The 26,009-nt window shown below is 41.9% G+C and overlaps 1 protein-coding gene across 4 annotated transcripts in view; it reads left to right on the forward strand.

The window, feature by feature from the left end:
• Window positions 1-26,009, forward strand: part of KIF13A (kinesin family member 13A) — a 216,955-nt gene that overhangs the window by 81,479 nt on the left and 109,467 nt on the right. For all 4 annotated transcript variants that reach the window (XM_039248577.1, XM_039248579.1, XM_039248578.1 and 1 more), the window contains exon 3: window positions 5,082-5,094. In XM_039248577.1, the coding sequence (XP_039104508.1) occupies window positions 5,082-5,094 (13 nt within the window). The remainder of the gene's footprint in view (window positions 1-5,081; window positions 5,095-26,009) is intronic.

The raw sequence follows: 26,009 nt of genomic DNA on the forward strand, positions 1-26,009 counted from the left end.
TGCCTATTTTTATTTTCCATTCTGTCTGTAGCCATAGTTTCTTTGATGTCCCCTATGTTTTTTTCAAGCCCAGCTATTAATTTTACCATTATTATTCTAAAATCTTGTTCAGTGATGCTGCTGATATCTGTTTTGAGCAGTTCATTAGCTGTCATTTCTTCTTGGTGTTTCTTTGGAGGAGAGCTCTTTTGTTTCGTCATTTTAGTTAGCTTTCCGGTTCTTGTTGGTTTTAAAGACCTGTTATGCTTTCTGTTTCTATGAGTGCTGCTATATCCAAGAAGACTGTTTGACTTTCCAGGGCCTATCCTTTCAGAGAGTGTTTTTTGAATGGTATCTCTTGGTCTCTCTTGTTGGGACCTTGGTTATTTTATTTTCCTATTCGTAGTGATATTTGGGACTCTCCACCTTGTGAACTCTAGCTTGTTTCTGGAGGTAGCTGTTAAAAGCCTCTCTCAGTGGATTCTGCATCCTTTTTCTCCCAATCTCTCAGGTTTTGTAAGGTTTCCAATGGTTTCAGATCTTTTCCGTGTGATGTATGGGCGTGAGTACAAGTACGGAGCTCCTTACTTCTCATCCATCTTGCCCCCCAACAAATTGCCTTTCTGAACGTAATTGACCTCTGAAGCTTTTGAGGGTTTGACCCTTGTTAATGTCAGATTTGAACTTCTCTGTATGAAATGGTGGTCTAGAGAAATAGCTATTTTTTTAAATAAGTTATTCAAAAGATTCTACGTTTTCTAACAATCTCTGAAGTCCTCCCTCCTGTTAAATGTGAGCAGTCTTTACCCCCACATTTTGAGACTGTGGTGGGTGATTGAAGAAAATCTTCACATCTGGATTATGTCTGACTCACTAATGTAAAAAATTAGTTCTGAGTTCTTATTGTGTCTTCATTTCTGCATAAATATGTAGGGTTGAGGGTTAAGGTCATGAAAGTAGCATGTGGCGTGACCTCTGCTTTCAGGGAGTTTAAATTTTAAGGATATGTGAGATTTAAAGAGAGACAAAATTACTGAAGGCTATAGGACTTTATGTATGCCAGTAAGTGCTGAGCTGTTTTGTTCACCATGGAGATCCTTGGGGTATCATATCTGAGGTGGTAAAGGCCAAGGTAGTCTCACACAACGGTTGAGGACTTGACATAGTTGAACTGAGCTTTGAGCTGTGTCTTGGAGAGTGGGGAAATCTAATCAGGCAGACTGGGAAGACAGAAGTGGATAAAGACATGGAAATGACAGGAATTGTCATATACCTGATGTGGGTGACCTTGAAGAGATCCACTGACCTGCTTATCCTGAGAGAGAAAGGCAGCTTTGGTGTTCTGTAAAGTAGCCCTGCTATCCATGTAGAACTGTACCTCCTTAGTTTCTTTCTTCTTTCTTTCTTTTTTGGAAAATGGGGAGCAGTCCATTTATTTTAACATACAATAAATGTTAGGGAAAATTTTGATATGATTCACTAATTGAAAATAGTACAGTTGATTTAATAAACCCTTTCTTCTTTATGGACCATACAAAATTATGAAATGGGTCAAAGAATTCCCACCAGGGTTTCTAACATTATATATTACTGTGAAACAGTTTCTGCATAGGAAGGGATTGGAAACATTCTAGTCCAACCCCTTCATTCTATTTTATTTCACTCCTGAAGTTTTGGATATGATCCTTAGGTAACCTGGCACACAGAGGCAGTAAACATAATGACCAACATTTATTGAGAGTATATTAAGTGCCAGCCAGCATGCACCTCCTTATTTTCTCTCCAAATCCTGGGATCTAGAAACACAACCTTATTGGCTTCTAAAATGTCAGATTATGTTCAGTTTATTTCTTTGGAATATATACACAGAAAGTCTCATGATAACTTACAGAGGATCACATGACCAAAAACAAGGAGTTTTTAAAAATTGGGGCACCTGGGTGGCTTAGTCTGTTAAGCGTCCGACTCGCTTAGGTCATGATCTCACGGTTCTTGGGTTCGGGCCCCATGTTGGGCTCTGTGCTGACTGCCAGCTCAGAGCCTGAAGCCTATTTCAGAGTCTGTATCTCCCTCTCTCTCTGACCCTCCCCTGCTCATGCTGTCTCTCTCTCTATCTCCTAGAAAAAAAAATTAAAAAAAAATAAAAAGTAAAAATGAATGAGAATTTGGGCAGTGAGAGTGGTCAGGAACACACATGCCTTTACCTAAGTGTCAGTGGCATGCTCCGTTTTCTGATGAGTCAGCAACCAAGCCTGTGTCTGTCGGTCAGTGAGGTCTGTGTGAAGGGGTATTCTTGTAGCTGATTGAATGTTTGCTTGGCTAAGGACGTTGCCTCTTTTTGAGCCATGCTGGTATCCACGATGGTCTGGATGTGATGGAGAGTCAGATGAAACTCTTTGCTGATAAGACTTTATTGATAACAATCAACAAAGACCATAATTAGAAAAAGATATGTTTCTGATAGAGGGTTTATATTATTCATCCTTTTTCATATATTTGTGTGAAGACTAGTATCTTTACATTATAATGTCGTATTAGTTCTTTTCAAAGGATAGCATACTATATTTGGTTGTGGTGTAAGTATTACTCATAATGGAAAACTTTTTCTCCACAACTATCAGAAAATGTCATGTAGCCTCTGGGGATTGGGGTAGTAAATGTTGGTAGTAAATGCTGAATTAGGATGACTTAGTTGCTTATCTCTTAATTCACATCTCAAGGAAGGTTTACCAATTAATGAAGTACAGTTTTGGTACACTAAGTGACATACTTTTCCTTCTTGAGTAAGGATCTTTGTTCTAAATTAAACAATGAGTAAATTTGGGTAGCAGCGTGTCCGTTTAGTGACTTCCCTTTTCCCCATGCTCCTCAGTCTCCATTTATTCTTTTTTTAAAAATTTTTAGTGTGGTTTTTTTTTTTTTTTTTTTGAGAGAGATAGAGTATGAGCAAGGGGAGGGACAGAGAGACAGGGAGACACAGAATCCAAAACAGACTCCAGGCTCTGAGCTGTCGGCACAGAGCCTGACGCGGGGCTTGAACCCAGAAGCCGTGAGATCATGACTTGAGCCGAATTCAGCCGCCTAAGTAACTCAGCCACTCTGGCACCCCTCATTTATTCTTAAGCAATCCTGCAGAGCAGAAAAATGTGGCAGAATCATGTTGTCATTCCTGTATGATGTGCTGTCTTTCTACGGGAAAGTCATCTATATTTTAAAATACTTATAATGCTGAAATAAGATTGGTTTCCTAATAAGAATAAGGCAAACCATATTGGCTTGCCAATCAATATAGGATAGCTTTATTGTTAGCTCAGGAGGTGAATAGACTACTGGCTGTGAACCACACTGGTACTTTGCTGCTGGTGATGATTATTATACAGTTGTGGCATCAAAGAAGCACACACAAACTCTGGAGGGATCCCTGGGATTCCTGTTAGCACATTCCACCTCCATTAGATTGCTTGGCTCATCGTAGCCTTCCCATAAAATGTTTATTTTATTAACTTGGTCCGTGCTGTTTCGTATGATTGCCTTATTATAACCCAAGTGACTTGTCTGTCCTTTGTTAACTAAAGCAGCAATTTAAATGGCTTTTAAAAAGTAAGGCAAGCAACATAAGAGAAGGTTTAGTCAAAAGTACTGTGCATGCTGCTTTCATGATTGTTGGACCTGTTCAGAGCAGATGCCTTCCAGAGCGGTGTTCCACTTAAGGAAACTTTCTTGGCAGAAACCTTAAAGTTGATGCACAGAGTAAAGATCCATGGCTTTCTGAGATTAAAAGCACACATGCATTTCTAGTATAACATCCATAAATATTTATCCTGTTTGAAAGGGTGGATAGAATGTTGACACTTACTTGATGGCAGCCAGAAATATGAGTTTTTCTAGACAGGATCCCCTCTATAACCTGAAGATAAAAAATCACATCCCCACTGTGCCTGTCTGAGGTAATAACCTAAAGGATCCTTTGAGCTCAGTCATACAATTTCAAGAAGATTCATCTTTATGGAATGTCTCAGTTTTCTTTCCCTATGTTTAAAACTTTGGACTGTCCACCTGATTTTGGAAAGCATGGACATTCTTTCCTTGCCGCTGAGCTCTGGGTTTTATTTGGGGCCCTCAGAGCTCTGTGAAGAGTGCAGGGCCCAATGCTGGAGAAAGGTCACCGTGCTGTTTTTGCCTGTACCTTTTGCTGTCCATGCCCTCTGCCCTGGAAAATCCATTTTCTTATCCTCCAGGCTTTATTCCTTGTGAAGAAGGAATAAAGCCATGGGGAAATCTCTCCCATCTCTGCTCAACAATAATTTTATAGCTTATGAATTGATGATACTGGAGGCTGATTAAAAACACCCACGTCAAGAAGGCTGAGAACTGTCAGAGGCTCACATTTCAGAAAAATCATAGTTCAGCTTTTCAATTTTGTATACATGGAAAATATTTACAAGGCAAGTCAGCCCACTGGTTTCTTACTTTGAAAATGGTTTGCTTTTCGGAGTTTTCTCCAGGTGGCAATTCCACTCATTTTGGGAGATATTAACATGGAAAAATGTGCTCGCGTGGCTGGTTATGGGAGAAGGCTGTAACTTGCTCTTCAGTTTCTCTTCAGTGATGAAATATGTGTAAATTGTTGAGAACTATGGCTTTTAAATGGGGGGGAAATCCCATGTAAATTAGAATATTTATCAAAGGAAAAATACATATATTTTAATACTAATTTAAGAAAACTTAAATGTGAAAATTAGTTTAAAAGTATTGGACCATGTACAATATGATTGTACATGCTTTCTTTATCTGGATGCTCTTCTGTTGGCATTACTTAGAATCATTAAAAATACCTCTGAGTCACTGAATCCATTCTCTGTAAACCAGGAAAGAAACCCATTATGCCTATAATATATTTTTGTGCAAATGTAATAGTGTATCACTTAAGGCAGCAAAGTGAATTTGGCTTCTCATCTTTATAGAGTATCTTTCAGATCATGTTACCAAGATGCTGAGTTTCCCTTATGTTTTTTCTCTTTCATTGCTTTCCTCTGACGTGGCTGCTGTGTTGACAACCCTTTCCACTTCTGCCGCTGAAATTTTTTGTTTCCATCATTAAGGAAACCTCCCAAGGTAAGCACTGAAATGGAATTTGGCACTCATACTAAGTGTGTAAATATCCAGGACTTCATCCAGCACAGTAACCCATGTGAAACACCTCTCCCATTAAGAAGAAAAATTGACATTCTCATTAAAACTTAAACCATGAAAAACAATTAATGTTGGTAATGCTATAAAATTAGAATGCCCTACTTAAACCCTGAAAAAACAATTAATGTCAGTAATGCTATGAAATTAGAATGCTCCTCTGCATTTACAAAGCAGTTTTTTTACATTATGTCATTCTTGGAATTAATGCTCTGGTCCTTAGAGCAAACCTGTCTGCTTACTGTTTCTGTTTTGTCAATGATGAAATGAGGCTCAGAGATGAAACCGTGTCTTAGTTCACACACTGAGTAAGTGCTGAAGATGGTACTGTGGAGAATCCCCACCTAGAACATGGAAGGACAGGACCGGTAAGCCTAGAATGATTATTGACAGAACAGATGATCTTTTTTGTGTCCTGTCAAGAGTAGTTGATAGCATCAGGAAAATTCTCCAGACTTTCAGATGGCGTTAAGCCATCCACCAACTCCAGGTCCTCCATTGGAGTTTCTAATGCCTCACAAAGTCCAGGACTGGAATTCTTCTCCTTGCTCTGGCCAGCCTCCAGTGGTGTGGTGTATTTACCAGTGAGCAACCCACAAGTTGAGAGAGAGTAGGTGGGGAAAAAGAATACGAGAAAGACAGGATCTGAATGATCAACTCCTGAATAATTGAAGACTGATTTTGTTACTGGTGAGTATTTTATTGGGTGTCAAGGGACACTTAGTACCAAAAGGAAGGAGAAATTCAACCAGTCCCTTACCAATAAGGCTGGTTATAGCTTTGGTTTCTGAGATGGAATTGAGACAGGCTCCACACCCAACACACATTGCAGGGTCAGAATCTAAGATGTGCTGGGGGTGGGCAAGGGATTCAGAACAGATTTGGCTTACTTGCCTCTAGGGCTATGAAGGAAAGTCTAACTTAGCTTTTAGAGTAATGGACACTCCGCAAAATGTTACCCTTTATGTTTATTGAAGGAGATCTAGGAATTGTCCTTGGCACTTAGGAGTTTTAACTCTGGCAAAGGTATATATCTAACAAAAGTATGAGATTTTTTAAGAAAGAGGAAATATATGATGTTATAGGAAGGTAATCACTGGCATCTGGGCCAAATCTGGGGAATTAGAAGGTTCTCCCTTTATTATATTATTATACCTCCCTATATTGTTGAGGGAGTCATAGTCCCTAAAAGCTGCAGTCAAAGAAGTCTCTTTGCTACTCAGAAAGAGGCGAGTGACTTAAGCACTCCTCTTCTCCCCTTGCTCTTCTTCCCAGAGGTTTAAGAACAGACTGCCATCCTTGTGATACATTTCATTCTTTCCCCCCCTCCAGAAAAAGGCAATGAAATCCTGAGTGATTCTACACATGGCTCTTTACTGAAGGAGAAGCACTGGAATTAGAAAGAGACACAAAAACACATTTACAAAAAATCACTAATTTCTTTATACCTAAAAATTTTCTAGGTTACTTTCTATTCAGGATATAGAGCTTAGTGGTTTTCCTAGGTGTTCTATTGATAGTAACTAAGAAGTATCATGAAAATTTCAAAATAAAATCGATATCAAGTCACCACAGTGAAATATATATATATATGCATGCCGTAAGACACATCTGAAAATTATAAAGATCATCTTGGAATCAAATAAGTGATACAGTAGAGTCATTATTTTTAAAAAAGACGTTAAAATAAATAAGGTTTTTTCTTTCAGAAACTGAAATATTGAAAGCAAGTTGGAATGGGAAAGGTGTTTTTAATGATGATTATATAAACATGAAATTTTATTGATTTGAAGCAGTGAGATATTTGACATGCTGAATTAGCAAAATCTTAAAAGACTGGTTGGTTCAGTTTAACAAATAATTGTTCTGGGCAGGGGACAAAATGCTTCATGAATCAGACCCGATCCTAACATTCTATTGGGGGGTCTGATTTAGACACAATTTAATATAACGTCAATTGTGTTAAAGGCCACAAGAGGCAAAATATTTGTGGAAGTCCTAGGATGAAGGGTCCTATTCTGACTTCTGCAGATCTGAGGATAGCTAGGACTGGACTTAATATTAATAACCTGTGCTTGAAGGCACTGGAGAAATACCATGTTAGTGAAGAATTGCCAAACCAAGCTCCAAGAGGAGGTGGAAATTTAGAGAAGTGAACCTTGTGTTTGGGTGTACACCATTCCAACAGAGCAGTTTAAAGACAAAGTAGTGTTTCTGACAGCCTCGTGGGGTCTGGGGAGCCGGGGAGGACGACAGTGTTAGAGCTCAGAGTTTGCCAGAGGTGGAGTCCTTGGTAAAAACTCTTTATACTTTGGATTGGCAGAGTAGATTGAGACCCAGCCTTGGCTGGGGTATAAAGATGAAATAGAAATAAACCAGTCTTCACATGGATTCCTGTGTGGTTACAAGTTATTTGTGTGGTCCAGGAAATCTCAAGCACTAAGATTGGGTCAAAGAGGTCCTAGAATGGAGGTTCTTATAGGCACCTGGCAGAAGCAGATATAATCCCAAATCGCTAAAGATTCCATAGACCATTTTAAAAATAGAGTGTCTGCACACCATCAAAGACAACAAGATGCATTACACGATAAGCCAACGTGAATAGGAGATAGCAGAAATAATGAAATATAGAAATAGACCCACAGATGCTTCAGTGTTCAAACTGTTAAGCATGAACTTTAAAATAACTATGCTTATTATATTTAAAGAGATAAAAGATAAGATTTTAAAATGTTGGAGAGGTTTAGAAACCATAAAAAGTGACAAAACAGATTTGGAAAATAATCCAGCAGAAATGCTCACCCTGACAAACCCAAAACCAAAATTAAGAATTTAGTGTTAGGGTTTAGCTGCATACTTGATCCAGCTGAAGAGAGAATTCAGTAATTAGAAGATAGGTTAGTAGAAAATACCAAAAATGAAATATGAAAGAAATGGTGCTGGGACAACTGGACATCAGTATGCAAAGAAATGAATTTAGATACAGACTTTATACCTTTCATATAAAACGGATCATAGATATAAATATATATTTATATAAATATAAAATGCAAAACTGTAGAACTTCTAGAAGACAACATAGAAGAAATCTAAGAGATCTTGGGGGTTGCTGATGACCTTTTAGGTGCAACACCGAAAGTGTGACCTATAAAATTAAATTGATTACTGGGACGTCGTTAAAAGCACACACTTCTCTAACAGCATTCTGAAGAGAATGAAGAGGAAGCCACAGACTAGGAGAAAATATTTGCAAAACACATCTGCTAAAGGACTCTTATCCAAAATATAAAAAAAAAAAACTCCTAAAATTCAACAATAAGAAAATAAACTACCCAATTAAAAGAAGGGCAAATGACCTAAACAGGCACCTCACCAAAGAAGATATACAGATGGCAAACAGGGACATGAAAATGCTTCACATCATATGTCATTAGGGAATTGAACATCACAACAACAATGAGATGCCACTGCATACCTATTAGAAGAACTAAAATCCAGAGATCTGACAATTCCAAAGCTGATGAAGAAGTGGAGCCCTAGGAACTGCCATTCATTGCTGGGGAGAATGAAAAGTGATATAGCCACTTTGGAAGACAGTGTAGAGGTTTCTTACAATGCTAAACTATTCTTATCATGTAGCTGTGTAATCCTGCTTCTAGGGGTTTACTCAAATGAGCTGAAAATGTTTGTCCATACAAAAACTACACGTAAATGTTTACAGCAGCTTCATTTAGAACTGCAAAAAACTGGAAGCAACCAGGATGTTCTTCAGTAAGTAAAGGGATAAACACACTGTGGATATCCATATAGTGCAAGCCTGGGAAAACGTGAAGGAACTTTAGCTGCATACTGCTAAGTGAAAGATGCCAATCTGAAAAGGCCACATACTGTAGGAGTCCAGCTACATGACATTCTGGAAAAGAGAAACCTGCAGACATTACAAAAATTTGTGGTGTACCTGAGACAGTACCCATAGCACGTGGCAGCTACATTGACTGTTGACCGAATGAGGAAAGGAAAGAAAGACCTCAGAGGGTGCATTAGAACCAGCAACATGGCTTCTCTTGTCATTAATTTGTGTTTTAAGGAGTGCTTGTTTGTTTGTTTTCTGTGTGTTGTCTGTTTTGGGCAGTTGTTCAAATTTCGTCTAATGATATGATGATGGTGAATAATGATAATCATCCATTGGCAACATGCACTGCTTCTATTGTGTATGGATTTTGTGCATTTTACTAAGAAATGTTTGACAATAGCAGTGCTGATTAGGAGAAGACAGAGACTGTCATTTTGAATATTTGGTTGAGTAAGCACTATTCCTATGCAACTGTTATACTGGAAAGGTATCATATTCTTTATACTCTTAGAATGCTATTTCCATAGTCACTATTAGTAGTAGATATCTTTAAGTCAGTACTTATAATATGGCAGATTCACTTAAAATCCAAATTAAAGTTCAATGAAAACTTGGTTACCTTCAAAGAGAAAAAAAAAAAATGAGTGGTTGCCAGGGGGAGCAGGAGGAGAAAGGGATGAATAGGTGAGGCACAGGATTTTTGAGCAGTGAAACCGTTTTGTATACTACTATAATGGTGCATATATGACATTATGCATTTATCAAAACTCATAGAACTGTATACCTCCAAAGAGTAAACCCAAATGTAAACTATGGAGGTTACTTAATAATGTATCAATTATTGGTTCATCAGTGATAACAAGTGTAACACACTAATCCAGTTATTAATAGGCAAAACCAATTTGGGTTTAACCAAGCAGAGGGAGTATATGAGCACTCTGCACTATCTGCTCAGTTGTTTGTACTCCTAAAACTGCTTTAAAAAAAAAAAAGTCTAGGGAAGCGTGGGTGGCTCAGTCAGTTGGGTATCAGACTTTAGCTCAAGTCATTATCCCATGGTTTGTGGGTTCAAGCCCTGCATTGGGCCCTGCACTGATAGTACAAAGCCTGCCTGGGATTCTCTCTCTCTCCCTTTTTCTGCCTCTCTGCCACTTGCGCTCTCTCTTTAAAAATAAATAAGCTTAAAAGTTTTTTGGTCTATTATTATGAAAAAATAAGTGTAATCACCATATGAACAGAATAAAAAAGAAATGATATGATCATCTCAGTAGATGCAGAAAAAGAGCATTTGACAAAATTCAACACTTATGTATAAACTTGAAGCAAACTGGAGGTACACAGAATCCCTCTTAATGTGGTAAATAGCATCCATTAAAATATGCAGCTGTCATCATACTTAGTGGTGAAAGAGTCACCACTTTCCACCTAAGATAGGGAATAAGGCAAAGATATTGCCGTAGTCACTTCTATTTAGCATTGATTAGAGGTCCTAGCCAGTGTAATAAGGCAAGAAAAAGAAACAAAAGATACTAGGATTGGAGAAAAGGAAGCAAAAGCATCTTTATTTATAGGCAGTACAGTCACATACTTGGAAAACATTAAGAAACTTCCAAACAAGCTCCTAGAACTTAAAAATTGCAAGGTGGCAGGAAAAAGGTCAAAATACAAACTGTGTTTTTCTATCGTAGCAATGGACAGTTAGAAAATAAAATTTAACAGAAATCTAATAATTTATAGTAGCGTCAAAAACATTAAATACTTAGATATATACTTAGTGAAAAATGCCCAAGACCTTTTTATTAAAACCCCACATATATTTGGTCATTTTGATTATGGATGGATGTGCCAAGAGATGGAGAAAAGAATATCCACTGTGTTCAGATAGTGATAAGGCACAGAGTCGGGCCAGCAGTTCATGAAGGGGAGGGAGTCTTGGGTAACACATCTTGGAAGGCCTTGATGCCTTCAGGGTCTCTCTACTGCCTGTTTTGAACAGAGCACCAGCACAGTTGAGGCTGTGTTTCAGTAGGTTAATGTGAAAGAGAGTGTAGAATAAATTGGGTTTGGTGAGTGCGGGGCGGGGAGCGGCTGGAGAGGGTATGATATTCCGTAAAATGTGCCAGAAAAGAGGGAATAAGGGTCTGCACCGAAGCAGTGCCAGGACACGCGAGAAGCGGAAGGGGGAATTATCAAGCCATTGTAGAAACAGAGCATCCAGGACTTGGATGCTGAAAGCATATAGGGGACAATATAACAGAATCAGAGAGGACTATGGAATTTGAAACAGAACGGCTGAAAATCCAGCAGGAACACAAGAAGCAAGAGCTGGTTTGGTGCCAGCAGAAGTTGGTGGGTTCGGTTTTGGAGTCGGTTGAGTTGGGAATGGCGGCAAAGCATCTGATGTCGATGCCTCGCAAGTTGTACAAAGTTTGCCGTCTCTGCCCTGGGAAGGGCAGCTAAGTTCTTGGGTGGAGGAGACAGCAGGTAGACGGAAGGACTATGTATCAAGTTGTTAGGGAAGAGAGGGCTAAGAGGAACAGAAGATGAGAGAATAGAGGCTGGCACCCTGGAACTCAGCCTGCTCTGGTGAATGGAGAGAGGATGAAGAACCAGGAAGTACTAAGAAGGGAGACCAGACACTCACATGTGGCCTTGCTGGTGTGGTGGCATTTAGGATACTTAGATACTTGTTCTTTTTTTTTTTTTTAGTATTTTTTTTTTAAATTTATTTCTAGGAGAGAGAGAGATAGCGTGAGCAGGGGAGGGTCAGAGAGAGAGAGGGAGTCACAGACTGAAACAGGCTCCAGGCTCTGAGCTGGCAGTCAGCACAGAGCCCGACGCGGGGCTCGAACCCACGAATCGCGAGATCATGACCTAAGCAAAAGTCGGACGCTCAACCGACTAAGCCACCCAGGCGCCCCGACTTAGATACTTGTTCTGTGCAAATTAGGTTTTTTCTGTTTTTAAGTTATTTTTTCCAGAGGCGCCTGGGTTGCTCAGTTGGTTAAGCTTCTGACTCTTGGTTTCAGCTCAGGTCATGATCTCACAGTTCATGAGTTTGAGCCCCATGTTGGGCTCTGCGCTCACAGCTCAGAGCCTGCTTGGGATTCTCTCTCCCTCTCTGCCCGCCCTGGTCTCTCTCTCTTTCAAAATAAATAAATAAACTTTAAAAAAAGTTATCTTTTCTAGTGTTAAGTCAAGGAAAGGATGAAGACATTTCTCTGGTTGACTTTTAAGAAGTTAGATCAAATTTTTTCTTATGTATAGCATGTGACTGTAGCATGTTAGGATGGTAAAGGAAATCATTTATATTTGTATAACTTGTCTTGTGCCATGCATTTGGATTTTTCTCTTTGGTGAGTGTTACATTTTAAAAGTGTGTACTCCTGAACAGAGAGGCATTTATTTCAGCATAGGCCAAAGCACATACCTCTTAATCTTCTCGCCAGTAGCTCTTATGCAATGTTTATAGGAGTGTGTCCTGTTTCCCTTAAAAAGAAAAGTAAGCTTTTAGACAAACACGGAGACACTTGCTGTATGCCTCCTGGTTAGTTAAAACAAAACAAAAAACAAACAAAATAGCTCTGTCTCATAGTTTTCAGGGTTGAAGTAGATAGGAGCGTTTTTTCCTGATCAGTGTGATTAGTTTTGAATCTAAGATTTTTGTTTTAGGGCTATTATTTGTTTGTTCGTTCAACCACCTTCTCGTACATTTTGGATTTTGGCAGGAGGTGGTACAGAGGGAGAAGAGACCCATGTGTGTGGAGAATCACTGTCTAACTATGCCTTTACACACACTCTTTTGCAGGAGAACAGGAAAATGTCCTCAGAAAGGAAATGGTCTGGACCCCACCCCCCCCCCCCCCCCCGGTGGCCCTCAGAAAGTCTGGCACATTCTGAGAACTTCACTTCTCACACTTGTCCTCTCTGGTACAAGTGTCCTTCTTGAGGAGCTACATTGAAGCACAAGTGAATTCTTCTTCTTTTTCCTGTTTCTCTTCTCTGTCAGTGTTTATTGAAACGTTCCCGATGAGTGCTGTAGGGCTGGAGGAGGTTTCTGAACTCAAGACCATTCAGACCCTCTTCTTCAAAGAGGAGGTGGATGTTAGGGAATGGACTCGGTCCAAACCGTCTAGGGACAGAGCTTGGCTCCAGTCCTAGGCTTTCTGATCTCCTGTTCTTTCTGTTATAACATGTGGTTAGTGTAAAGCAGGCTTTCTATTTGTTGGGTTTTATGGAGCAAGGACAGAGGGAAGCAGGAAGGAGTTTGGGGAGGTGTAAGTCTGCAAGATCACTTCCTTTAGGCTCATCTCCTTTTTAACTTGGCTTGCTTCCCCCCCCCCCAACTCTTGTTCATCGTGTTTAATACCTCTTAAATTAGTGTATGATTTATTTGGATCAATTTGGTGTTGTTAATTAAACTCACTTTATTTATTTTTATATGTGTTTATTTATTTTAGAGAGAAAGAGAGAGACTGAGTGCTAGTAGGAGAGGGCAGAGAGAGGGAGATACAGAATCTGAAGCAGGCTCTAGGCTCCCAGCTGTCAACACAGAGCCCAATGTGGAGCTCGAACTTGTGAACCACAAGATCATGACCTGAACCAAAGTTGGATGCTTACCCAACTGAGCCACCCAGGCGCCCCAGTTAAACTCACTTTAAATCCTTTTTAAAAAAAAAAAATTATCTTCAAGTGTGTTTAGGAACAAGTGTGCTTAGGAACTTCAAGCTGTTTGATCCCTCTTATATTTCCATAAGTTTGTTGGCAAAGTTGTGGGCGGAAGAAAATGACGTTATATCACAGGCAGTATCCATTATAGTCATACCAACATACCAGAAGCCTGACTTTGCAAAAACTGCTCAAAAACAAGGAGACAGTCTTCCCAGGCACAGCTTTTTCCACCTCAAGTGTGGTGTAATTGCTTTCAGTTTGTGACCTGCCATCATTTTCTGTTGCCTTGACCCCTTCACCTTGTGCATTTCTTTTTCTTTTTTTTAATGTTTATTTCTTTTTGAGAGAGAGAGAGACAGAGCATGATCATGGGAGGGGCAGAGAGAGAGGGAGACACAGAATCTGAAGCAGCCTCCAGGCTCTGAGCTTTCAGCACACAGCCCAATACAGGACTCGAACTCATGATCCATGAGATCATGACCTGCGTTGAAGTCGGATGCTTAACTGACTGAGCCACCCAGGTACCCTGTGTATTTCTTGAAAGCTAACTGTTGACTTCTGACGAGAGGAGTTCTAGATTGACGCTATGCAGTCTAGCAACTGTGTAGCCACATGTGGCTCTCGAGCATGTGCTGTGTGGCTGGGCAGGACTGAGATGTGTTATAAATACAAAATGCACATCAGACCTGAAAGACTTCGTATGAGAAAAAAATATATATAAAGCAAATATTTGGGATATAGTAGATTAAGTAAAAAATACTAAAATTTGTTTTTATCTATTTTATTTTTCTAACATTTATTTTTGAGAGACAGAGACAGAATGAGTGGGGGAGGGGCAGAAAGAGAGGGAGACACAGAATCTGAAGCAGGCTGCAGGCTCTGAGCTGTCAGCACAGAGCCCAACTTGGGACTCGAACTCACAAACCTTGAGACCATGACCTGAGCTGAAGTCAGCCGTTAACTGACTGAGCCACCCAGGTGCCCCTGTCTTTATTTTTTAATGTGTGTGTGAAGACATTTTCAGCTACATATGTAGCTCACATTATATCTCTATTGGATGGCACTGTTTGTGGCCAAACACATGACTGAGGATGGGGCATCTCTTCAGCATCCATCCTGTTCAGCGTCCACCTACAGCATGGCCTCAGCCACCCCTTACATTTCCGCCTTTATATCTGGATCCACGGGTGTTTCAGCTGCATGGGCTCCATGGCAGCATAGCCTCCCTGGTCTGTGTTTTTCCTAGGAATCATTTTTTCCTTGCCCATTCAGAAGTCATTTATTAGACAAGTATTAATTGAGAACATTTTGAAAAGTCTTGTATGAGGAGGTTGTGGCATTCAAGAGGTGATTAAACTTGACCCTGCCCTCTAGAAATCATAAGGAAAGAAAGGAAATTTAAAGAAAGAAATCATAAGAAAGGAAGTTTAAAGCTACCAGTCCTGTAGGTAACACAAAAGAGAGGATGATAAACATCATTGGCTATTTCAGTGATTCTCTGATTCTCTTTGGATACCAACAGGATCCTACAAGTTAATTCAGCTTTGACCCTAACTGCCCAGAGTTAGCCCCGAATACGCAGGTTGGAGGGCGGGGGGTATAGGGATCAGCCCCAGAAGACTACCCTCACTTCAGACCCTAGAGTTACAAGTAGTGGGCCCCCACGTTACCATTACTTCCATCTGACTTTGCTACAAATCAGAGCCTCCCAAGAGACCCCCCTCGGGTTCAATAATTTGCGAGAATGGCTTACAAAACCTAGGGGAACGTTTACCTAGGTTTACTGGTTTGTCATAAAGGGTACGGTTGAACAGCCAATTAAAGAGGTTTGCAGGGCAAGGTCTGGAAGTGTCCCAAGCACGGGAGTTGGAATGTGTCACCTTCTGGCACCGGGATGCACTCACCAAACCTGAAAGCTCTCTGAATCTTGTTATTTAGGGGTTTTAATGGAGGCTTGATCTCACAGGCATGATCAGTTCTTCACTAATCTCCAGTTCCTCTCCCTTTCCCAGAGAACTGGGGCAGGCTGTGGGGCTGACAGTTGCAAGCTTCTAATCAAGCCTTGGTCTATTTGGCAGCTAACCCCATCATGAAGCTATCCAGGAGACCAGCATGAGTTGCCTCACTTAGAACAACAGAGGCTTCTATCGCTCGGGGAATTCTAAGGGGGTTAGAAGCTCTGTGTCAAGAGTAAAAGCCCTTGTGTCACTCAGAAAATTCCAAGGGACTTAGGAGTTCTGTATCAGGAACTAGGGATGAAAACCAAAAATATATTTATCACCATATCACAAGTGCCTTGGGAAGGTGCATACTTGGCTTAGATTGTAGAGTACCGGGAAAAGAAGTTGCATATTAAAAACTAGGAAAGTAGGTAACTAACAGAGGGTTTGGGAGTCTGTGTCATTCCGGTAGGCTATGCAGAATCATTTAGGATTTTTGTATAAAAAAGTTATATGGGGGCGCCTGGATGGCCTGGTTGGTTAAGCGTCCGATTTCTGCTCAGGTCATGATCTCACGGTTCTTGAGTCTGAGCCCCGGATTGGGCTCTGTGCTGGCAGCTTGGAGCCTGGAGCTGCTTCAGATTCTGTATCTCCCTCTATGTCTCCCTCACTTGCACGCACTGTCTCTGTCTCTCTCTGTCAAACAAACAAACATTTTAAAAAGTTACATGGTGGATGCGGTGCCTGCGTGGCTCATCTGACTCTTGATTTTGGCTCAGGTCATGATCTCATGGTCGTGAGATCAAGTCCCACATTGGGCTCTGTGCTGGGTGTGGGATCTGCTTAAGATTCTCTACCCCTCTGCAGTTCCCCAACTTGCCTGAAGGGGCTCTCTCGCTCTTGTAAAAAAATATATCATCAGAGAAATGCAAATTAAAACCACAATGAGATATCACCTCAACCTGTCAGAATGTCTAAAATCTTTTGATGATAGAAAAACAAAAAACTGTTGGCAAGGATATGGAGAAAAAGGAACCTTCTAGCACTGTTGGGAATGCAAACTGGTATAGCTACTCTGGAAAACGAAGTGTGGAGGTTCCTCAGAGAAAGAAAACTAGAGCTACCATATGATCCAGTGATTCAACTACTGAATATTTACCCAAAGAATTTAAAAAAATTAATTCAAAGGGATACATGCACCCTGTATTTCTTGCAGTATTATTTACAATAGCCAAATTATGGAAGCAGTCCAAGTGTCCATCTATAGATGAATGCATAAAGATGATGGGTATGTTTGTCTGCCTGTCTATATCTATCTATCTATCTATCTATCTATCTATCTATCTATGATAATGGAATATTACTCAGCCATAAAAATGAAATCTTGCCATTTGCAGTGACATGGATGGAGCTAGAAAGTATAATGCTAAGTGAAATAAGTCAGAGAAAGACAAATACCATATGATTTCAGTCATATGTGGAAATTAAGAAACAAATGAGAAAAACAAAGAGATAAACCCAAAGCAAGACTTGACTGTAGAGAATAAATTGATGGTCACCAGAGGGGGTGGGAGGTGGGGGGATGGGTGAAAAAGGTGAAGGTAATTAAGAATACACTTACTGTGATGAGCATTGAGTGATGTGTAGACCTGTCAAATCACTGTATTGTACATTTAATACTAATATAACACTGTATTAACTGCACTAGAATTACAAAAAAAGCTTTTTAAAAGTGACATGATCAGAATATGCACGAAGTTGTATCTGTCTGCAGGATGTAGGATAAATTGAGTGGAAGATATCGGGTGAGAGCAATCTAGATTCACCTTATAAGGGGTGCCTGGGTGGCTCAGTCGGTTGAGCGTCCGACTGCAGTTCAGATCATGATCTCCTGGTTTCTGAGTTCGAGCCCCACGTCGGGCTCTGTGCTAACAGCTCGGAGCCTGGAGCCTGCTTCAGATTCTGTGTCTCCCTCTCTCTCTGACCCTTCCCTGCTCATGCTGCCTTTCTCTCTCTCAGAAATAAATAAAACATTAAAAAAAATTAGATTCACTTTATAATAACCACTTTGTGTGCCCGTCAGCGAATGCTCTGTGACGCAGCAGTGACTCCAGTCACTACTCAGTGGCTTGAGACCCCCGAGGCTTATTTCTTAGGTGTTCTGTGTCAGCTGAGGCCAGCTATGACTCTGCACCGTGTGGCTATGGTCTGGGCCCCAGTCTAAAGCAGCGGTCCCTCTCTGGGACGTGCTCTTCCTGTTGCAGGGAGAGAGAGAGGGGAGGACCAGGCAGTGGCCTCTTACCTGGCTCTGAACTAGCAGTGGCTGTCTGTCCACGTTTAATTGGCTGAAGCAAGTCACATGGCCAAGCCTGATGTCAGCGGGTCAGGAATTACATTGGTCCTATGAGAGCACTGCAGTCACATGGGAACAGGCAGGGGTGTGTAATCCCCTTCCAGGGAGGACAGTGACTAATCCGGAACAGTAATACAGTCCACAACACTGTCATCCTAAGTCACATTTGTAAAAAAAAAAAAAAACAAAAAAAACAAAAACAAACTCCCAAGAAACCAAAAAATCCTCAGAAGCATGGTGCCGTACGTTTCTGTATTGCAGTTTCTGCAGGTTCTCTGCCTGTCTCCGCTTTCCTTCTCTCTGGCTTTGTTCAGAGCCAGATGTCCCCACTGTAACTGTGTGTGATCCGTCTCCAAAACCTACTGGGCCAGGCAGGCTCTCCGGAATCTCTCTCCCCTTCCCTCCCTCTGGCAGAATGAGCTCTGCCGACCTTCTCAGTTTGGTCTGACTGCGCAGTAAATGTCTACAGTCCCTGGAGTACCTTGGGCTTAACATCTCTGCCGACCTGGGGCCTCGCCGTCCACCCAGCGTCTACTTCTCTGTGCTGGACCCCCAGCCCTGGTCCAGCAGGGGTGGTCTGCAAAGGAGACGAGGTGCTGGTCTGGTCTAAAGCAGACCCAGAGATCGCTCACGGCAGGTGGTGTCTTGGTGACCCAAATTCAATCCGGGTTTTTTTGTTGTTGTTGTTTTGAGAGAGACAAACACAGCGTGTACAGGGGAGGGGTAGAGAGAGGGAGAGAGAGAATCCCAAGCAGGCTCTGCACCACCGGCACAGAGCCCAGCCCAGTCACGAAACCATGAGATCATGACCTGAGCCGAAACCAAGAATCAGATGCTTAACCAACTGAGTCACCTAGGCGCCCCTCAATCTGGGTTTATTTGCATTTTTTTTCATTTTTGGTGAGCAACAGCCATGCGGCACATACACAGACATTTGCAGCTTATCTTTTAGGCTGTTTTTGATGATAAAGAAATATTCTTGTGTTTGAAAACTCCCAAACCACCTTGTGAATATGCTGTTGGTGATGTTATCCGGGTGGCTAGTTGTTTTTTGTTTTGTTTTGTGGTGAAGCAATCAGAGCATGAAAGCACCAGAAGGAAAAAAACCACAGATTGTACATCTGTGACACCTTCACCTCCGTCCCTCACAACCAGTGAAGTGGATTTTAGAACTGACTGATAAGAGGATTAAACCGGAAAAGAATGGGGTACCGGAACAAGTTGGAATTCAGTTAGTACTACATTGCTCACGCACCATTAATGTGTACGTTTGCGGTGTAAGAGGAGCAGATCTCCGCCCTGTTATAATATTGGTCTGGGACTCATTCCTGCTTCCAAATTTATTGAAACTCTGGATGTTTTGGTGCCTTTTCTCACAGGGCTGTTGAAATTCACACCCTACCTTCAGTCCTGTATTCCAGGGTGACCCAGCCTGGTGACTTCGTCCTTCGACATCTCTCAACATTTATTTCCTCCGGTAGTAGTGGGGTCTGTCCACTGAAAGCGACCAGAACTCAAGCTGGAGGGAGCGCAAGATAAAGTTACAAGGATGACTTTGGGGCGTCTGGACTCAACTTCAGGAGGTGGCTGGGGTTCACATGGCAGTCGCTTCTCCTATGTCCGTTCCCATGTGGGTCCCTTCCTTTCTGTCTCTCACTGCTTGCTGTCTGTGGCTCCTGTGGTTAGAAGCATGGCCTCAATAATCCCAGGTTTTTATAGCATCAGTCATTTGAGAGAGACTAGTTTGGCTTCCTTAGTCCCAAATCCAGAAATCCCAAGACATCCACTATTTAGGGCCACTTACCTATGGCCTAGAGATTCTGGACTGAGTGGCCCCACGCACATGGGGGCCTCTCCCTGCCTCCTTCCTCCAGCAATCATGCATGGAATATATGACTCTATTTTATTTTATTTGACAGAGAGCGTGCATGTGAGCAAGGGGGAGAGTAGAGGGGGAGAGAGAGAGAGAGAGAGAATTTCAAGCAGGCTCCATGCTCTGTCCAGAACCCTACGCCAGGCTCAATCCCATGACCATGAGATCAGGACCCGAGCCAAAATCAAGAGTTAGGCGCTTAACTGGCTGGACCACCCAGGTGCCCCTAGAATAAATGATTTTTTATGCCACATAAAATCATGGCAGTCCCTCCCTGGGAACCAAGTGGCTGGAGTGGCTGCTAGTACAATTGTCCAAAGGTAAGATGCTACTTCTAGAATAAATAAGATACAGGTTTCTGAGCAAAAAAAAGTGACTTTCACTATAGCTTCTCTGCATCCCCCCTGAGGCTGAGAATTCAAAACATTTACCTTCATCATAATGATTTGCTAACTGACCTCTTTGTCACTCGCCTCACACCCATTGGATCCATCTTCCACATCGCTGCCACAGTGATCCTTCCAGAGTGAGAGGGAAGCCCTGTCCTTTGCCAGCAGGCGTCTCAGTAAGGAGCACAAAGTCTCCCCTGGCCTGCCCCCCGCCCCCAGTTCTTCCCACCTATAATGCCAGTCACACTTGCCTCCTTTTCTCTGTTGCTTGCCAGCTTCCCGCTTTACCTGGAGGGCCTTTCTTATTGTCTTCTTCATGATTGTCTATCAGAATTCAGCCCAAGCTTTACCTTCTCCAGAAACCTATTTGGAGACTTGCTCCTCAGCTCCCCTCCCCCGCCACAGTGTTACTGTCCCATCTTCCCGTGTCTGCACTGCCTTATGCAGCGCACACTCTTTCCTTCTCTTGGTTACTTCCCTCTAGTAGAGTGTGATGGCTTTACAAGTGGGGGGCTCTTAATTCTGTCCTGACCAGTCCAGCAGATGCTTATGACAAAGACAAACCAGTTCTTTAAAGAGCCACTTCTCCACGCACCCCTAGAGATTCAAGCTGCGGTGCAGAGTGGCTCTTCCCCAAGGCTTAGCTGTTTCCTGCAACGGAGTCTGAATTCCAGGAGACCAGGGCCACTGCCTTGTTAGCGCTGTCGGTGCACGACACAGACTGCTGGCTTGCGTTGAGTCTTTAGGATGCTTTGACATCTTCCCAGTCAGGCAGTATTGACTGTGACTCAAGACATCGTCTGGTGTGCACATCTAGGCGTCGATAAAGAAAATGATTAATCTCTGCCAAAAGGCAACTGTTACTCGGCCGCTTTTTAAATGGGAAAGTGGTGTCTGCCATTAGAAGTCACCAGTAATAGGGGTGACTACTCTGGTACTTCTTTGATGCACGGGAGCAGATAATGCTCACATACAGGGCTTGGAGTCGGTGCCCACAAAGCTGCTTTTGCAAATTGCGGTGGTTGGAGATGGTTCCAGGGATCAGACAGGCTTCAGTGGCCAGCTTCCTTCCACTGTGGGCCACCTTTGTCAAGGTGAACGACATCTAACTCTTCTTTTTTTATGACTCTTCACATTTCTGACTTAGGAGAAAGGAATGAAAGAGAAGAGTGTTGAAGCTTGGCACTAACAGGAAAACTTCGACATGACCTGAACTATATAGTGCTTTAATTTTGGGAGGAGGTCTGACTCAATTCTCATAACAGTGTGGTGAAACGCGAACCGATTTGGCACTTGTCTTTCAGATTAACCGTGGTCTTTCAACTTGATGAAATTGAGCATTGGCAAGCCAGTATTTATAATGCCAGAGAAATGGGGGTTTGTGAAGAGATCTCAGGCACCGTTTCAAAGTTAGATGGTTGCCAGAACAGGCTGTTAATGGCAGCTGGGGCTGCAGATGTGAACAGTGGATTGATTGTGCAAAGAGAGGAGGGTGACTGTACCGAACAGGACGAGAGGGAAACATACTCCTTTGTGCAACACAAAGCACGTCTACGTAGAGTGGAGTTCTTTTCCCCCAAGGGGAGCCCTTTAGATTCTGGATTTGGGAGGTAGGAAGTAGTGTGCTTTGCACTGCTGTTTTTGTTAACAGGACTCAAGAAACTATAGCAACATTTCCACTGATGGCCATGGAGACCTTTGTTGCCTTTATACTTTGCTTTCCTTACTTGATTAAGCAAGTCAAGTGTCACATCTTGATGAGACTGTCAAAGACTTAGGACTACGAGGTACATACTACACACTCCACAAGTGGTAGTTCTTTCTGGGAAGAGACACTGGCTGGTAGATGCCATGAATACTGGTAACAAGAGCTGCCGGTACTGAGTTATATTTTACACCAGGCATTGTGTTGGTAGGTATTTGCTTAAATCCTCACAATTCTAATGAATGTAGAATATGCAGTTATATAGGCAGATGGTGTATTAAGGAGGTACAGCTTTTCTCTAAGACAGCACGGAGGAGGAAGGTTGAGGAAACACTGGCGGAGGTGACCTTTGGGCGGGACTTGAAGAGTGTGTTGTAGCTGGCCGGGCAGGGAGGTGAGGAGAGGAGGCTAGTTGCAGGATGGAGGGATTCAGTCACAGGTCTACATTCTCTTTTCCTCCTTTTGCCCGTGGACTCCACACTGTGCTTAATATGTCCGGAGGATTTCTTGGTCATTGGTGGAAATGCTTAGAGCTGAAGATCTGGTGGACTCTGGACATAATAGGTGAATAGGGTGCTTGCTCAAGTCCTTTCCCTAAGGTGATCCCAGTCCTGCTATTTACACAGTTGAATGAAAACAGAGGCTTTGACAAGGTACCACTGTGGTGTCTCCTTAGGGCAGTGCAGCTGAAGGGTCACAGTAACCAGTGGGTGCTGTTTTAAGCAGCCATCATACATGAAAACACAAATTTACAAGACCATTTAATTAAAAGGTACTTTATCAAGAAGCTGCTTTACAAACCAAATTCTCAGATTTTTTTTATTGTTTGGTGGAATTAGGGACAAGAAAAACATTAGGAGAACCAGGCTTGGCCTCTAAGAATTAGTAATTTAGCAGAACAAAAGGAATCTCTCTCTACCACACACATATTCCACCCCCTCCACCACACACACACACACAGATAAGAAATTCAGAGCAATAAGTATGCTTAAGAGAGTTTTATAAAGAAGTAACATTTGAAATGTCATTGAAAGATTTTAATTTAGAGAAATTAAAAGGGAGTAGGCTTTTCTTCACTGTGCTGGAAATCTGATCTATATGTTTAGAAATATTTCTTTACATACAATTAAATTATCTTGAGATAAGTTGGGGTTCATCACTTTCTGCCTGGAGAAGGGGCTGTAAGAGGTATTAAAATGATGTTGGGGGTGCCTGGGTGGTTCAGTTGGTTAAGTGTCCAACTCTTTTTTTTTTTTTTTTTTAATTTTTTAATGTTTTATTTATTTCTGAGAGAGAGAGAGAGAGAGAACGTGAGCAGGGGAGGGTCCGAGAGAGAGGGAGACACAGAATCTGACACAGGCTCCAGGCTCTGAGCTGTCAGCACAGAGCCCAATGCGGGGCTTGAACCCACGAACCATGAGATCATGACCTGAGCCGAAGTCGGACGCTTAACCGACTGATCCACCCAGGCACCCAACTCTTGATTTTCGCTCAGGTCATGATCTCATGGGTATGGGATCGATCGCCACGTCAGGCTCTGCATTGACAGTGTGGAGCATGTTTGAGGTCCTCTCTCTCCTCCTCTTTCTGCCCCTCCCCAGCTCATGCTCGCTAACTCTCCCTCTCTCAAAAATAAATAAGTGTAAAAAATACATTTAAAATGATTTTGGGGGGAAATGTGCTTTTTCTCCCAAGGATAATTGTTTTATGTTTTGTTAGTTTTAGCTAGACTATATGCAACCAGAGGACAAGCAGCATGCCTAGTACATACTTGAGTTCCTTGTAGTTCCTGAAATGATAGGTATTTGTGATTGCTTTGGGGACCAGGCATCGTGCAGCTGGAGAACTTCTCGGTGAATGCACACAGCTAGAAAGGAGGGATGGAAGGTGGTTACATTGCAAGGACCTGCACATTTGGCTTTCGTGGGTCAGGAAAATGATGACAGATCACGTTTCTTAGGATGCTGATGCCTTCTGGCTCTTCAAGGACACAGAAGATTCTTTCTTGCATTTTTAAAAATCGAGTTTTGCTGAAATGCCATCAGAGCTAGGACTTTTAGGGAGGCCTGGAGTTTGACTCTGTTGCGCCCTGTGCCTGAGTCCTGGAACTCCTTTGCCTCAGAATATATATCACTCAGCACATTTGCCTTATTAGAAACAGCTTGTCGTAACTTTACTAGATGTTCAGTGGTTCACAAAGATGCAAAGCTAACATTTTTAAGAGAGTGATGAAGGTGGAACAGATGTGAACAGCAAGCTGCAGGGGATTTAAATGCTGGTATGAGTTTTACAAGTTGCAAATGAAGAGGAAGGAGTGGGATTCTGAGAAGGTAGAGTAAAATTTTCTTGGAAACAATGAAGACGGTAGCTTTCAGATCTTGAAAACAACTGGAGAGCATCCATTCTCCTGGCTCTGTAGTGAACTGAAGGCTCTTAGAAGGTATAGGTGCCTTTACAAAAAATGCCCACAATGTGGATTGGCATTGACAAAACAGGAGATTTATATTTGGTTTCCAAATCTGATTCATTGTTTTAGTCAGTTGCATGCATTGAGAAGTCCCCCACCCCCACCCTGCAGTACGGGTGCTAGGGACTTCATGATGAATAGATGAAGTAAGCATTTCAGAATTTTAATGAAAGGAGTTCAAAGTCGTAAGTAACATATTTCTCTATTACAATGTGCTGGCTTTGAAAAACGTGATTTTCTTTTTAATCTGAAGTGGTCAGTTTTCAAGAAATAGCCCTCAAGAAGATGGTTTTGTTACCTCTTTTAAAATGTTAGTAGATTTTGTTTTGTTTTGTTTTTTATTTATTCTTGAGAGAGAGAAAGACAGTGTGAGCAGGGGAGGGCAGAGAGAGAGGGAGACACAGAATCTGAAGCAAGTTCCAGGCTCTGAGCTGTCAGCACAGAGGATGACATGGGATTTGAACTCACGAACCTGCAGATCATGACCTGAGCTGAACGCCTAACCACATGTGCCACCAAGGTCCCCCAAAATGTCAGTAGATTTTATATTGGAAAATCAAAAGGAGCAAAGGAAATCATGTCCCCTTTTGTTACAAACCTTTTGTGGTGAAATTATAATTCAATCTGGACATGAAAAGGCAGATAATTGTTTGTGAATAGTTTACGTATAGGACTAAGAAGATGGCAAGGGAAATGCTTGGACCACATTAGACAACTTATTTTGGACGTCCTTGAAACTTTTATCATGACCATAAGAAGTAATTGTTTTAGCAACACATAATTGGTCTGATCTCTGTATAAACTACAAATTATACATGATGTCGCCATACCTGTTAACTACCTGAGCCACAGCATAATGGTGTTCAAAGGGGACCCCTCTCAGGACCATATCTGTATTTTTAAGCATTGAAAGAACCAAGTTTTCTTAGAAACATGCACATGCAAGTAATAAAATATCTAAAAGTCGATCTTGCCATTGAACTTCTGCTTACTCTTAGTGGCTCAATCTATTCTGTGTTTGTGTATGCATTCCAATTCCTGTCTCTGGCATTATGTGTATTTATTGAAAAAATACTACCTAGAGTGGCCGCTCTGGGTGAGATCCTGACCCAGGCACTATGAGGTTCATGAGACATAGTCCCCGTCTACAAGGAGCTCGTGGTTTAAAGTGGCAGTAAGACCCAAGCAGAAGAACTGCACCATGTGTGAACTAGTGCTATGGGTGCTACGAAGTGCTGAAGAATTTCATAGATAGGAGGGTTGTGGCCCGCTTTAAAGGAAAAAACTATAACAAGAACTTTTCTGTTCACTTGCTTTGAGCTTTAGGGAAGTCCCTCAGATATCTGGGCATCAACTTTTTTTTTTTTTGATGTTTATTTATTTTTGAAGGAGAGAGAGACAGAGTGTGAGCAGGGGAGGGGCAGAGAGAGAGGGAGACAGAATCCAAAGCAGGCTCCAGGCTCCGAGCTGTCACCAGACAGCCTGATGTGGGGCTCAAACCCAGGAACTGTGAGATCCTGACCTGAGTCGAAGTCAGATGCTTAGCTGACTGAGCCACCCAGGTGCCCCTGAGAGTCAACTTTTTTTTT

This window comes from Hyaena hyaena, unplaced genomic scaffold (assembly GCF_003009895.1).
Source record: "Hyaena hyaena isolate Hyena2069 unplaced genomic scaffold, ASM300989v1 scaffold_313, whole genome shotgun sequence".
In the NCBI taxonomy this organism is placed as follows: Eukaryota; Metazoa; Chordata; class Mammalia; order Carnivora; family Hyaenidae; genus Hyaena; species Hyaena hyaena.